Genomic DNA, 15,239 nt, shown 5'->3' with positions numbered 1-15,239 from the left:
GGGGGGGGGCAGGGGGCATTTTTTTTTTTAAATTCCCCAGGAGTTCCCCCTCTTGCTGGGGGAGAGGTGAGCTGTACAGCACAACACTTCATATATGCACTAGCAATTAGATCGGTTTCTAAATTAAAAAAAGATGGATTTTTTTATATATATTGAACATAAATAAAAAAATTACAAAATGGTCACCTTTCTTACAGAATGGATGCAAACTGGATTATGAACGTGCCTCCAGGTTAAGTTTGTTTCTCCCAACACCCCCACCCTGCCCCCATAATAAATAAATAAAATTCCTTAAGTTTTGGATCCTCTTGTGGTGCACATCGGGCCCTGGGACCGTTACTGAGCTTTCTTCCCTGTGCCGTTCTTTTCCGCAGAGTTTGTTGAGGTTACCAAGTTCACCGGCCCGTCTGGGTGCACTGAATCTTTGCGTGGAGGCATGCGTTCGTTAATGCGGTCCAGCCCTCTAGCTTCTTCGAAGCTGCGGATCCTGTGCTGTGGTGAAAATCCACGGATGGCTACAAAGAGGAAGAGGAAGGCACAAGAGTTAAGTCTGCACCCTGGCATAGCGAGAAAGCCTGGCAGCACACACAGAACAGTTATGAGTACAGAGCACGTGTCTGGTGAAAGCAGCAACATAAATAGTGGGTCTGTGCTTGCTGTTGTGACTCTCTCAGGAGCTGTCACAAGTACACTGGTGACATGTAAAGTTGCAGTATCTTTTTAAAAGTCAATTTCCAGGGTCCTGATGAGTCTGATAGCACAACTGATAAAGTCAATGGTTACTGGCATTGTCTTCCCCAATGGTTTCTTTTCTCATACAGTTTAATAGGAACAGCTTGCAGCCAGACACGTACTCAATATTCCAAATAGTTAATGTGGTGAAAAACAGCAGCAAAAACTTTCACAGCTGAAAAACATAATACTAAAAAAACAGTGAAGGTAGATCAATACAGGGGGGTTTACATCAACACACACACACACACACACACACACACACACACACACACACACAGAGCAACGTCACAGAGAGTAGAAAGAGCTACTCCTTGGATCAAGAAGACAGCATTTTATCTTGCATGACCAAGTCTGAGTGGAAGAAGTTGCTTTCTACCCTGTTAGAAACTACTCAGTTTCTAACAGATGCAAGTAAAAGGGTTTCACTCCAATTCTTTTTAAAGATCCAATTCCTTCAGAGACAGGGCTCTTCCAAAAATCACAGACTTAACCAAGCACAAATCAGGTGCCGCTGCAAAGGACAGTGGAGATTCCCAATACTGGTATTACTTCCTTGGCTGCAGAGTGGGTACTGCCTCTCCACACTGTGACCAGGCCACCTCACCTAGACAGAAGACCCGGACTAAGGTCATGGGTCAAGGAGAACCACAATCTGGGCCAAGTGCCCAGGCAGCCCTCACCAAATTGTGTGCAGGGGCTGAGCTGAGCAACCAGCTATGCCACAGTCACACTGCATGATCCAATACAAGGACAGGGAGTCTAGGATTATGCTGCGGAGCCTGAAGTACCCAGAGCACAGCCATTGAAAGTCTGCGCCCCCCTCCTCCCCGACAACTCAGACATGGGAAGGTGGAAATGCATTTGAAGCAGCCCAATATTTACTTCCATCTTCCCAGCAGGGCCCCATTCTCCCCTGCTTCTGGTGATGCAAGAGTAAAAAGCTTTCACTGTTCACTGTTGAGAAAGCTCTTTAAAACTAACAGACACACAAATGACCAAGTCTCTCACAGGTTTCTAGCCATACCTTCCCGTGCCTCTACCGCTTCTACTGTGGCTGTAATACAGAAGGAACAGTGGCATGCAAAAATGAAGACAGAAAAGAGTGAGAGTGAGTGAACTGACATCATGGCTGCTGTCAAAGAGCCCCACAACCCTCCCGACCCCAACAGGGAAGATCACGGAGATCGGTGGGCAGAGAGAGGGCAGCAGGATGTAGGGACAGAATTGGTTCAGCTGAGTATCAGGCTCATTCCTACTGGCGCGAAGCTCACTGCGTGTGTTCAGCTCATGAGTCCAGTGCAGTGGAAAGGAAACCAAGTAGACAAAAAGACAAAGAGGTCTTTCAGTGCCATGACAACTGCAGCACTGGTGCTTCCAGGATGGAAAGGTGCCACATCTTCATCAGCCTACCAAGCCCAAGTTGAATGGGCTCCTCCCCTTGGCTTCAGCTGCATGGCCTTCAGATGCCTTAAAAGGGTGACTGAGAAGGATCACTCTACTTGTGCCCTGTTCCTTACACCCTTCCTTCAAAGCATCTACAAATTGCAGCTGTCAGAACCGGGATGCTGTGCTCTGTGGACCCTCACTCTGACCTGGTAAAGCAGTTCTTGGGAATTTGTTAGGCTACTTTGGGAAGAACCATCCCAGGGCACTGACTGCCTTCTGGGGGCTGCAGCACATGCAACAGCCTAAGGCCAAGTGCCCTTGTCATCTGATCAGGAGGCTGACCTTATGTGACAGCTTGACATTTGAAAGCAATGGTAAACAAAAGGGGCTGCTCCTTTTCCGGGGGCGGAGTGCTGAGCAGCACAGCACCAGGCTGTTCAGTGCCTAATGGCTCACATTATAGCGACACACAGCCTGGTATTTCCAACCTGCTTGGCTTCCACTCCTCCCACTATAAAGGGTTGCTAAGCAACAACACCCCCCCCACCCAAATCCCATCCCAAACCAAACCAAACCAAACCAAACCGGTGGCTGTCAACATGCTGCTGCTAGCTGTCCCCATCTGAGGATGTCAGTTGGGCACCCAGAGCAGCCTTCCCAACACCTGGATGATGGTAATCCTCCAGGTGCTGCACAAAGGCTTCTAGCTCAAGAAGGGGAGGAGGAAGGAGGGCTGTGCCTTAACCCTGGCTCTAGGCTGAGTTTCTGGAGTTGCCTCCTCCCACGTCCCTGTTATTAAACATCTGTCTGAGGCTCCATGACAGAGACAGAGAGAAGAGGAGCAAACCCAAGACCTTCCTTCCTGAGGCCTGAAGATTTGAAGGCACAGGCTGACCCAACCCACCCCAGGACACACATGCAAGGGGAGGTGTGATGGCTGCACAGAGAACGCAGCGCTGAGCAGATGGGCTTCCTGTGTGGTTTGGAAGTAAGATATTTGGTTTATGTTAATTAGGAGACTGATCCAGGTGTACAAGGTGGCATGGAAGTAGGCATGACGGTGGAAGTGGGCAAGACACAGGGAGGGCATGACCGGAGACAGAAGGGCATCAGAAGCAGGATGGAGCAGAGGGAAGGAAGATGAAAGGACTTTAAGGACTGCTGTGAAGGTGAGAAGCTTGGACTTCATGCGAAGGATGGGGAATCTGCAGAGCCTGAAGAAGGATGGAAGAAGGGAGGAGTGGCAGGGAAGAATGATGTGGTCTGGCCTATTTGACCACAAGCAAGCCATGATGTGCATGACAAAGCCACATAAAGCTCAGATCCTTCACATCAACTTAAGAGGGAGGGTCTCTGGAAACCCGGGAACATGTCTGTATCACAACAGGTGGAGGACGTGGGGTTCTGGTTTGAAGAACGACCTCTAAGCAGCAGGTATAGACTGCTGCAGGCATGTTCACACCTCTAGCAAGCAGCACCTATCACAGCATGGCTCCAAAAACCACATTCAGGGACTAAGAGTGCTTCAACCTTTTGTTTTCCACCTTTATCAGGGCAGGTTCAACCTGAGTCAGAACACTGCCCTCTGACCAGACAACTGGCCAGCATATAAATTAAGCACATGCTCTTTCCCAGACAAAGAAACCTACAGGACACCAAAGATGCCAACTCCTTCACCCCAATGGGATCCCACAGCAATTTCCTCCTGTCTCATACACATGTGAAATCCTTAATCAAGGAGAGACAGCTGTAAAACCACCCTCATTCTGAGCCATCAAGGAAATTATCCAGTGCTTACAGGGAGGGGAGCAGGCTGGTTATAAGCCAGTGCTTGAGGGTTGGCAGCAGGAAAGGATTAAAACACTAGATTACAGGATTCCCTCTGGGGGCACATGTTACTATGATAACACATTCCCTGACCACCAGCCAATCTCACTTCCCCCTGGGTCTGAAACATTTGGCTTACAGTGAGGTCTGATCAGGCTTGCTCTGAGGCATTAAAATAAGGCTTAAGACCAATTGATGGGCAGTCCAGGTAGCGAGCAGAGAAAAGAATAAGCACGCGCACACAGGAAGGACACTCAAACCCAACTGCATAGAGTCGCGGGGTCTGTGAATGGTCTGAACGACAACTTATTTAAACTGAAAGGATAACGAGGGATTTAGCAGGATGAAAAAGCCTAACTAGGAGGCAGACACACTTCTCACTGTATGTGTGCATGCTGTTACACAGGAGCAGTAGAGTAGCTGAAGCAGAGACGCCTAGGAGGTGGTGTTAGAAGGAAGGACATCCCGAAAAGGGTTATAAAAACAAATAATAGAGCAATAGGCATGCTCGAAGCCTGGTGCTGTTCATTCTCAACTCTTGCCACTAAGGTCGACTCTGTACCTTAGAAAACTCTCCTGCATTGTATCCATTTAGGCTAGGGGTTCTTAACCCTTCCTTCCTGCTACTCCACACAATGCTCTAGTCTTCCCCAGCACCCTTCCCCCAGTTCCTATGCCGATCCAGCAGAAGAACTGTGGGATCAGTTACTCTGTCTTAGCAGAATGCCAAATACCAAGGAACAGAGTGAAGTAGGATTGCGACTTTTGAGGCCTTCAACCAAGTGTCAGCAACTGTCCATGGGCTGAACAGCACCAACATAAGCATTCAATACGGGACACGCGAGGGCCTTACCGAGTCTCCTGTACTCACCTGTCTGTAGAGTCTGCTTCCCACCTGAGAGGACTCCCAGGGGAAGCGTACCTGTGGGAGTCAGGCCTTTGAGAGTCAGCACGCTCTCACTCTCCTCTCTGAAAAAAAAGGAAATGGAAGGACAGGTTAGTGTGGACAAGTTAGCATCCAGTCAAAATGGGAACTGACAGAGGCATGTTAATTCAGAACTACTCATCCAGCAGAGGGGGCAGGCTTGCCATAAGCGAGGGCTTCCCCTGCCATCCCTGCACATGGGCTTTGTAACGCTGTGGGAGGGACCCCCAAGCTGAAATCTAAGATGACCTGGTCATTAACTTTGCTGCAGAGACAGAGGTTTGGGTAATCCCATCACAAACAGAATGCAGATGACTTACACTGCAGCACCAGAAGACTCAAACCTGCTTTCTCCAACCATTGCCACCCAGCCCTCCTCAGCGAAGAGAGTTCTGCAGGACTGTACAATTAGATTCCTCCCTGCCTGCCTGCAGGTCTTGCTCACCTGTCAAGCTTTGACAGAGAGACACCCCCACTGCCCAGACTCCAAACCCTCCCACGTTGCCTTCTTACCGAAGAACTGAGAAGACACGTGCCATCTTCCCAATGGCTCTGATCTTATTTCTGATGATCTCCTTACGAACTGTTGTGCCTCCTTAGGGAGAGAAAAACACGTTTAAGAGGCCCTGTGCCACTTTCAAAGCCACAGGTAATTTCAGCATGAAGCATCTGTTTGGCTCTAGGAAAGAAAAATCATGATTTACAAATTCACAGCTACACTCTGGAAAACCATGATGGAAGGGGGATGGTCAGAATGGCAGCAAGGAGAGGAACACTAACAAGATGACGCACAGAATAAAGGCACAGGGAAGTAGAACCACAAGAAGAAATGGCTCAGATGGTCTGCTGCTTCAAGCAAAAACTTTTTACTCAACAGACTTGATCACACTATATGAAATGTAACACAAATGACTAAGCCATGAAGACACAGTTTGGCAAGGCAGAACTGTGACAAATCTGACTGCTGATGAACACCTTGGAATGCCAGGCTGTGGCTGCAGAAGGGAAAGTGGTCACCCAAGCATCACCTCTGGCATAAACACAAAATGCATGGCTGCCTATTGCCTTGCAACTCTGCTTGGATCCTCACACACGCACACATGAAGAGAGTGGGGTCAGGGAACTCCCCTTCTACTACACAGACCAAACACTGGAAGAAAAGCATGGAAGGGAACTGGAGGTGAAATAAGAGGGAACAGATACATCTCCTCTCGGCTGAGATTCTTCCAACTACACAGTGGAATAGTACAAGCCAAACTGGGAATCTAACATGCACCAATGGTTCAGCCATGCACTAGGTGGCTGCATTCAGAAGTCAGATAGAAACGTGACCCCATCTCTCACGTTCCTGCAGAAATGCAGAAGGGTTAAAATAAAAACACACGGCGCTCACGTTAAAACTGAAAGGGGGATGGAGAGACTGCCCAACTAGTCAGCTATTCAAATCCACTCCAAGGAGTTTGGTGGCACAGGCAGTGAAAATTAAGCTGGTAGCAAATTCTAGCTGGGTACCTTTCTGATAGCTTGAAATGTAGTGATCTTCAGGGAGAGGAGACACCAAGAAACAAGAAGATGAAGATAGAGATAGAAGAAACAAATTTAATTTTCATGGGAGGAAGAAAAAAAACCCAAAAAAACGAAATGCAATGGTAGAAGCGGGTTAAAGTCTTGACCTGCGGACAGAAGCAGTACCTTGTTACCTTGCAATCAAGTTCTACCTCTTATTCGCGCACTAGGGTTGCCCGACTCTGCGGGTCAACACCTACGTATTTATCAAAGTTTATGTGGTAATCAACTTGCCTCTTTCACACATCACTTATCAGCAAGAACAAAGAAGTGAGGTATTCTCTCTGGAGAGGGTGTGAAAAGGCAGGACGGACTGGTCCAGTGCCCGAGCACTGAAGCTTAGCCTTAACACAGAGCAGCAGCAGGCCAAATGACCTGCACCAGCAAACTGCACAGTAACTAAACCTGTGTGCAGCTTCAGTCCCCGATTTGATTTGGTGGAGATTCGGTCCGATTTGGTGGCTGAATCTCCAAATCCAAACTGAATCAGAGGACCCTTTAATCTCTCCGAACTGAATCAGAGCCCTCCGAATCGATTCGGGCATAGAGACAGCTTTAAATGTTTTTTTCTACATACATCTAGGTAGCAGGAGCTCACTAGTGCTGAGATGCTGGGGCACATGGAGTGTCCCACAGAAGCACAGGGAGCTCCCCAGCGTGCTTGGGAGCAGACCTGGAAGTGGACCAGAAGCTCAGTGACTGGTGCCTCCTGGGTCTGGGGAGGTTGCCCGGGGTCCCCCTGTGGCTGGTCGCTGAGCCGGGGAGGCGCAGAGGGGGTCCCCAGCGCTCTCCCCAGCAGACCCAGAAGTACATCCGGTCCACTTCTGGGTTCAATGCTGTGCACGTGGAGGGCCCTGCCCTCCGCCACGGGACGCTCCATGCACCCCAGCATCGCAGCCATCACGAGCCGCGCCTACTACCTCAAGGTATGTAGAAAAAACATTTAAAGCTGTGTCTGTGTCTGAATCAGCATCGACTCTTCAGATTTGGATTCAGCCAAATCGAATCAGGGACAGTGATCCGAATCAACGAATCGAAGCACCGTTCCTGATTTGGGCTGAATCTGAATCCAAATCGAATAGGGCCCGCTTCACACACCCCTAACAGTAACGTTCAAGTTCAGAGGGACAAGCGAGGAATAATCCCACATCTTGGTAACAGCAGGAAACCTTGCTCCAGAATGGCCAGGGAGAGCGCATGGTTGCAAATGAATAACACTCCTTGCACTTCCCTGTGGCTGACTTGTGAGGAGACGACATTTCTTAAGCACTTTAACTACAAAAGGGTTAACTAAAAAAGCTTACTGGAAAGGAGTTATAAACTGAATGCTAATAATTCTCCATCTCACTTGCCACTCCCTTCACACCCCTGCCATCCCATCTCCATTTCAAGTTTGTTACCTTCCAATGTTTCGTCACCATCTGAAATCAATTCATCATCGGAGCATATGTTGAGGATGTTAACGAGCATCTCTGTGACTGCAAGAAGTAGTGACAAACAGGAAGATTAGAAAAGCCTGGTGCTCACACTTGGCAGGTGTAGTACTCGGGAGGGCAAGCTGGACTGCACGTATGATCTCAAGGGCACTTGAAGAGTGGACTCAAAGGCACTGGATAGACATACACATACTAGTCTCTTTGACTGCAAAGGATCTCAAAACACATTTCAGGCTCAATACCTGGACCACTCTGCTGCTCAGGTATGCACAGTCCAAGCAGAGAACACAATGCTGAGCACATGACAAGGGAAGCTGGGCTGTCAATGCTCGTGTAGAACAAACTGGGCTCCCCTTCCTAAATGCCACACAATACGCAGTGTGTCTCAGAACATCTGCTTGGATGGGATTTCATTCCACAGAGCCTAAACACTTGAGATCACTAGGTTATTCCCAAACAATACAGCACTGAATTAGGATCTGACACTCCTGGGAAGAAATCAGAGCTCCTGGGCTAAGAAGCAGATTCTAAGCGAACTGTTAATTAGCCCCACCTTATTAATGCTGCAATAAACCTCATTTTCTCACACTGACAGGCAACCAGCCCCACTGATACTTGACTTCCTCTTTTTTTGCCAGCATCAAGGAAGATGTTGGCACAGACCTGGAAACAGGCAGTGCTGCCCAAGCAGGATTTTGGTGGCAGCACAAAACTCTCACGCCAGGAATAAGTTTACTGCATTTCGTGGTGTGCAAGAAGCAGATGTTTTTTTCAAGTGGATAGCTGAAGTCACAAGAACTTGATCCACCAAAGTCCATGAGAGTGTAGGAGGTCACCATGAGCCTGAACTGCCTGGCAGTGCTGTTTTATGGTACTGAGCCAAACTACACATTGAAGGCCTCTTAGATATTATTCGATATGATATTTACAGATACTTACTAGGCCAAGGGGGACTTCTAACATGCAAAGAATTACCATCAGGCACTGTTCTGGCTGCCTACCAGTGATTTCTCTTACCCTTTTCCCCTACGAAAGGCAAAGACCATGTGAAGACATCCATGAAGTTTGGAAGCCAGTAGGGGTGTGGAGAACAGTTGAACTGCCTGATGTTCATGACATTGTTTTCATATTTCAGTACAGCAGCTAGGAAGGAAGAAGGAGAGAGAATGTGTACATGCTGAGACTTTAAGTCCTTCTCACCAACACTGCCATGGCAATCTACTTCCAGAGTGAATAGAGCTACCATTTTCATTCAATACCATCATCCAAAAAAGAAAAATAATGCTATGCTCACGTGCCTGTTCTGGTCAGTCCAAATGCACCATTCATAGCTAAGGCTGCTAAGTCTATAGCTTCTTTCCTGTACGGTAACTGAGATGCTACCTCTACCCCTATTTAGCTTTCAAGTTGGGAGTCAGCAGCCATTTGCTATTCCCTAGCTTTAGCCTATTCAGCACTTTACTGAAGCTCTTTTCTTTTCAACCTGTAGACACTCAACTTATCCCAACTGCATTCAAGCCAGATGTTTTTTTAGGATGGTATCAGGCCCACAGAGCAGGAGAGTACCGGGGCCATTTCCGAGATACCGAAGAGCCAATTTTGAGCAGGCCCACCTCCCCTGCTTGTTCTCAGTTCCCAAACATCCACTTGCCTCTTGCAAGAGGCCAATCTTAGAGGCAGAGGCTTATCAGCAGGGCTCAGGTCACAATAGCCAAGGGAAGAAGATAAGCAGTACAGTGCCTGTATAATGCAGCTAATTTCCAGCACAATACCTTGCAGCACACAAGGTGTGTGCAGACCTAGGGAGAGATTTCACTCAGATGAGGAGAATGATGGAGTGCGCCGTGGGATCCCTGCGATTAAGGGAAGAGGAGGAACTTGGAAAGGGGTTTCCTACAAGTTAAAAAAAGCCCTGGCATCCAACTGCAAAGACTCATCTAGCTAGTCTTACCTTTGTTGTTATAGACGTCTAGGTAATTTGGTGCAGAGAAGATTGTGATTAGCGATGGAAAGCCTGTTGTCTGGCTCTTCCTGTACATTCGGTACCTAGAAGGGAGGTCAGAGCGTTAGCATGTGGGTCCTGTGGGTGCAAGGGGACAACAGAAATACTCTGTACAGCAGTCACAATACTCGGCACTTACCCGGCATCCTGGGCTTCATGAGCTCGGATTACAGATAACAAACTATTGTTCTGCAAAAATTCACAAACAGCGGGGTAACTGCAAAGGAGAGTTTTCACCAGATTAGCATTCAGCAAAGGCAATAAACCTCTCCTGGTAGGCAGGAGGAATGAAAAAAAACAAACAGTCCTAATGGGCTCCTTTTCAGAGGTGCCACCTGCTTGCAGTTTCCACCAACTTCAAAGGTGAACTGCACCTCCCAGGCGAAATACAGTCCCAAACGCTTCAGGAACATAGTTTAAAACAGTACAAAACACAATTGCAAAACACAGTGGAAATGGAAACTGTCCCAGATTTCTGGGCTAAATCCCAAGCAACCTATCAAGCTGCAAAGAGTCAGGCAGAACAGACCCCCTTTAAAAGGATTCCCTTCCTTCTGACATGCGTAATACTCTGGTGCTGGACAGTGTCTCAGAAGGGGCCCTCAGGGGTACTAAAAAGACTCTGCAGCCCTAAGCTCTTAGGTGTCAAGCAGTGCTGCAAAATGAGAGAGCTTCAGGGAGCCAAGTATCACAGACTGGATTTATTTGGTGGTGTGTGTGTGGGGAGAGAGAGAGTGGGGAAAAGGAAGGTGACATACAGTTAATGCAGATCTGCCAGGTGCCTGGGAACTGGAGACATTTTATGCAACAAATCATGGGTTTCACTCCACTTCCCAATTCCCTTTTAAATGTTACCTCAGTGCAAGGCAGGGCAGAAGCCTTGGTTCCTTCAAGCAACGCTGCCTACCTGTAGAAATAGGAGCAGCCTCGAACAGTGTTGTGGGTGAAATGCTCCAGCGTCTTCTCATTGCCATAATCCTCTGATGGATCGGACCAGAGCAGATCACACATTGGACCAAATGCTGGAGGCTCCTTAAACCGGTCTAACTGGAAGGCACACATACAATGGAGACAACTGTGTGGGTGAGATGGCTTAGTAACACACAGGCACGTGCCCTTAAGCTCTGGAGATGAGCTAGTTTAAACAAGTGAAAGCAAGAGCTCTGGATCCTTTTCATCCTGAGCCTTGAAAGATTAGTTTAACTGGCAACACACAGTCATCTCCCTTCCCTTTTCCTGTTTTCTGGGCAGTGAGGTCTGTGGATGGTAGCCAAATGTCCACCATGCAGACACTAATTAACTGGCCTTTCTGTACCACCTGCTGTTCCTTCTTCCTCCAAGCACACAGAACCCAGGGATCCTGACCTTAAGCCTCCTTAAGTCATTTCCACATGTAGTGAAATGTAACCTCCTTAGCCCAGAAGATGCTCTCAGCTAGTGCCAGAAAAACAATTCTGTACAGTGAAAACCACACTACATACTCAAAAATGTGATCCACACCAACAACAAGCTACCAGGTAACAATTTAGAGAAAAGACCTGGAACAAAATTGCGGTGGCCAGAGACCTTTCAATAAGCAGGGTACTTTACCGTCTGGAGACTCAATGGTGAGTCTCCAAGCTCTGTCAGGCACTTGCAACCAACCAGACAAGGAGAAAAGAACACAATGCACAGATTTAGCTGTGCTGCAGAATGGAAGACCCTGATGCTGTCTCCCCCATACTTTGCAGTGTAACAGAAATAGCAGCTGAAATGGAACAGTATTTTAGAGCATTACTGTTTTTTTTAAAACAAAGTATGTCAAACTCCATATCAATCTTTGAAAAGCAGAGGCAGCTCGTCGACACGCACCACACTTCATAATATGGATCCTGTCATGCCCATGCCATATGCAGCACAGACGAGGCTTTGGCTTTTCAGGCCCAAAACCAGCTAGCCGTCTGGAACACAATTTATTTGCCTTTGAAAAAACAAAGACTGATCCGGGATTCAAACCTCTCGTCCCAGGGAGAGTACTCCATCTTATACCCCGGGACAAGCGAGAGCTGTGTTCCAGCCATTTGCCCTAAGATGCAAGTAAATCAAAGCCCAGACACAAATGTCAAGGACCAGGGAGGTTACTTACTTTCCTAATGTCATCTAGACATGTGATTTCTGGGGACAGTCCTCCATGGACACATAGGAACTGCTGATTTAGGAGGGCAGCGAGAGGAAGACAGTCAAATGTATCCATACATGCATCATACACTCGCTCTGAATACTTGATTCGACCTAGTGGGAGAGAAAGAAGAAGGCTTATCACCTACACAACATGGGCAGATCAGGGTGAACTAGACACTCCAGTAATTTTCCAGGCTTTTCATGCATTTTAACATGCAGACTATGGCCACCAGCAACTGAGGGTTTGATTTCTCAGAGCACTGACAGACCAGCTCCAAGGGGTTTCAAGGGGAAGCAGAAATAGGTTACACCTATCACATTTTAAGCTCAACTTTGCTCCTGTGCATTGGTGAGATTGCCTTAGAAAACGCTTACTGAAGCTGATGGGGAAAAGGCTTCAAACCGTACTTTAGTCTTCTTCTCTCATGCTCAGATATCCGTCTTTCTTAGCAGGTCCATGCCAAGAACCTAATGGCAGATGGTCCCAAGTACCTGCCAGTGTATTAAAAAGACCTTGGGTTCCCAATACAAACATTAAGTCAATATCTTGCACTCGCATTGTACCTTTCATCTCAAAGAGCCTTACAAACTTCAGCTGCTAAATAGGCTATACACAGGGAAAAGCAGCAGCTGTTTCACTTGGCACAACAACATAGCAACACATAGCAGTTCAAGACAGGAATGGCAGCTTCAGCTTGAAAGAAGTGCTTCAAGGAAGATCCAGGGAAGCTGAAGGAGTTTGAATAGGACCAAAATGCCAAGGGTTAACACAACGAGCCTTAAAAGGAACACCATAGGACCAGTAATGCCCACAAACTGGGCAAGTTCTCAGTCTAAAGCCTCTTCCTAATGTCAAGGAAGCAATGACTGACAGCAGTGACATCACCAGACAGAGGAATTGGTTTGTTACAGATTCTCGGGGATGATCATGGCCTCTAATAAGCCTTCAGCACGACTCCCGGCAACTTGTCGGCAGTATTTCAAGGGCTCCTTACCAGACCGAGCGGCACACAAAGCGCTTCTCCTTCTTCACCCAGGGTACACCACGGAGAGCAAGTTCTCTCTCATGTACCAAGCTGTGCTGGGCTACACGGCTGAAAAAACATATCCCAGGATCTCCACATTAAAACACTTTCTAGGGGTTTAATATTCTGCAATTCTTCATGAATATCACACCTGGTGCTGCTCTAAGCAGCTGCAGGCAAAAGACATTTTTTTGCTTTAGCCAGTAATGCTCTGCATCTGAATTTCTTCTGCTGCTTGTTTTAACAGCTAGCAAGGGGAGGAGGGGTGGTTTCCAGGGAATCAAACAGAAGTATTGCAGGTTTCCTAAAAGGAAACGCTTAGCTTTCACAGCAAGCTTCCAGATGTGTTCAGAAACATTCCCTGCATGTGCTATTGACACATAAGATCCCAGGCTGCGCAGTAAGAGAAAGATCACCACATCTTTGCAACCCATTCTCTCACGTTGACAGTACTTAGGCAGAGGGTGATGTGCTACCAAACGATATCTTATAAAAAAAAGTCTTAATGTTACAGGTTAATTTCATTTTCACAATCAAAGTAAAGTGAGGTTACGGAGTTTTTCCTGTCCCCACACATTTCTGTGTGCTCTGGTACTCAAATGGTTATGTACAGTAAGAGACAGTGTGGTTTCATAGTTGTTAGGGGCTGGAAGGGACCTTACAGATCATCAGGTCCAGCCCCCCTGCCCTTGGGCAGGAAAGACTGCTGGGTTTGTCCCAAAGGGGCTAGTGAGAACAGCATACAGGACCTTATACTACGACTCACTGGTTCAGACTCACCACAGATCACTAGTGTCTGAGCAGACAGGCATCCCTCTCACAACACCCACTGACACAGACCCTCTCAGAATAAAAAGGCCCTATAACTCTGAACTGTGCATCTCTTCCAGAGGCATTTCCATCAGGCCGACGTAGAGGCAGTCTAGCAGAGTTGCTCAACTCTGCTGCTCTCTAGCCTCTGCTTGCTGTTTGGAGAGAGGATTTCTGTCTCCACGGCTGTCCTCCCCTGACCCTTAACCCACACTTGTTTCACAGAGTTTTAAAAAAATTGTAAATACTTGAATAAAAAAAACTACCCTAAAAGTAACTATTCACCCACTGCAAAATGCCAACAAAATTGTCCCTTATTTCCTTCCAACTGTAATCACCAATCCCAGCTGCACAATCTGGAACTGAAAGTCATTTGGCAGTAATTACAGGGTGCTGGGTTGGAAAGCTGGGGGGGGAAGGGGGGTGCTGAGGGGGGCTTTGCATGCAACCGACTTGTCAGCAAGACGCAGCAACACAGAAGATGCATTTGTGTGCCTTTTATCCGCACTTGTTCCTTCTCCCAGAAGGATTGAAATGCCACATCAACGCGTGATCATCCCTTTACAGGACTGATTCCACCCAAAATGTTAAACAGACTCTGAAGCAGCCTGCCAGGATACTGGAAACAAGAGGACAGCTCAGTGCAGATATATTTTTCCAAAGGCAGTTGGGCCCTCAAGGCAGCCCTGAAGGAGGATTAAAAGCCTTTACCTGGTCCTATCAAGCTAATAAGTCTAAATCCCTGCTGCCGAGACCTGGACATACTTACATTCCTGTTTAAAGGTGAAGTACTCTGTGAGGTGCCTGCACTCATGGTTCCCTCGAAGCAGGAACAGCGTTTTGGGATGATTTATCTTTAAACTCCATAAATACAGCACACACTACAAAAGAAATGGAAGGAGAAGATGGCATGTAATAAAATCTTTTATAAGGCACTAATCATCCGTAGACTTGTCTAAGAACGTCTGGGAATCAACCCAAAAAGCTGATTTCAAAGTGGAACCCTGATAGCAACCCAGTTCCATAACCGGCAGCAGATCTTATCTTGGCCAACTTCACCAGTAGGGGAAAAGCCACAGCATGCATTTCTCTATATTAGGCTTGAGCTGAAGAAGTGTCAGATGAGATCTCATTCAACTGAAACTAACTCTGCAATGGGTGGGGGATGCTTTTCCTTCCTTCCTCCCAATGAGCAGCCACCAAAGAAAAAGCACCCATTTCCAGAGCAGCTAAGCAAAACAGATGGGCAGTAAGGATCCATACAGCTGTCCCACTGAGTTAAACCACAGAGTTAAACCACCTCTCGAACCATTTCATCAAGCAAGTTAAACTTTCGAGTAGTTCAATCCCAATGTTTCTCCTGCTGA

The 15,239-nt window shown here is 47.3% G+C and overlaps 1 protein-coding gene across 2 annotated transcripts in view; it reads right to left on the bottom strand.

The window, feature by feature from the left end:
• Positions 1–6: 6 nt before the first annotated feature.
• Positions 7–15,239, bottom strand: part of PPP3CC (protein phosphatase 3 catalytic subunit gamma) — a 27,180-nt gene continuing 11,947 nt past the window's right edge. The window contains exons 3-13 of one of the 2 annotated variants that reach the window (XM_014522391.2): positions 14,642–14,753; positions 12,003–12,148; positions 10,785–10,924; positions 10,017–10,094; positions 9,827–9,921; positions 8,893–9,018; positions 7,840–7,917; positions 5,387–5,468; positions 4,820–4,917; positions 1,760–1,789; positions 7–515 (exon numbers count right to left, since the gene is read on the bottom strand). In XM_014522391.2, coding sequence (XP_014377877.1) covers positions 337–515; positions 1,760–1,789; positions 4,820–4,917; positions 5,387–5,468; positions 7,840–7,917; positions 8,893–9,018; positions 9,827–9,921; positions 10,017–10,094; positions 10,785–10,924; positions 12,003–12,148; positions 14,642–14,753 — 1,164 coding nt within the window. In that variant the 3' untranslated portion in view covers positions 7–336. The remainder of the gene's footprint in view (positions 516–1,759; positions 1,790–4,819; positions 4,918–5,386; positions 5,469–7,839; positions 7,918–8,892; positions 9,019–9,826; positions 9,922–10,016; positions 10,095–10,784; positions 10,925–12,002; positions 12,149–14,641; positions 14,754–15,239) is intronic. The other variant, XM_014522392.2, reaches the window with a different exon arrangement.

This window comes from Alligator sinensis, unplaced genomic scaffold, assembly GCF_000455745.1.
Source record: "Alligator sinensis unplaced genomic scaffold, ASM45574v1 scaffold722_1, whole genome shotgun sequence".
In the NCBI taxonomy this organism is placed as follows: Eukaryota; Metazoa; Chordata; order Crocodylia; family Alligatoridae; genus Alligator; species Alligator sinensis.
The sequence above is the reverse complement of the archived record's forward strand: the minus strand, read 5'-3'. Positions and strand labels throughout refer to the sequence as shown.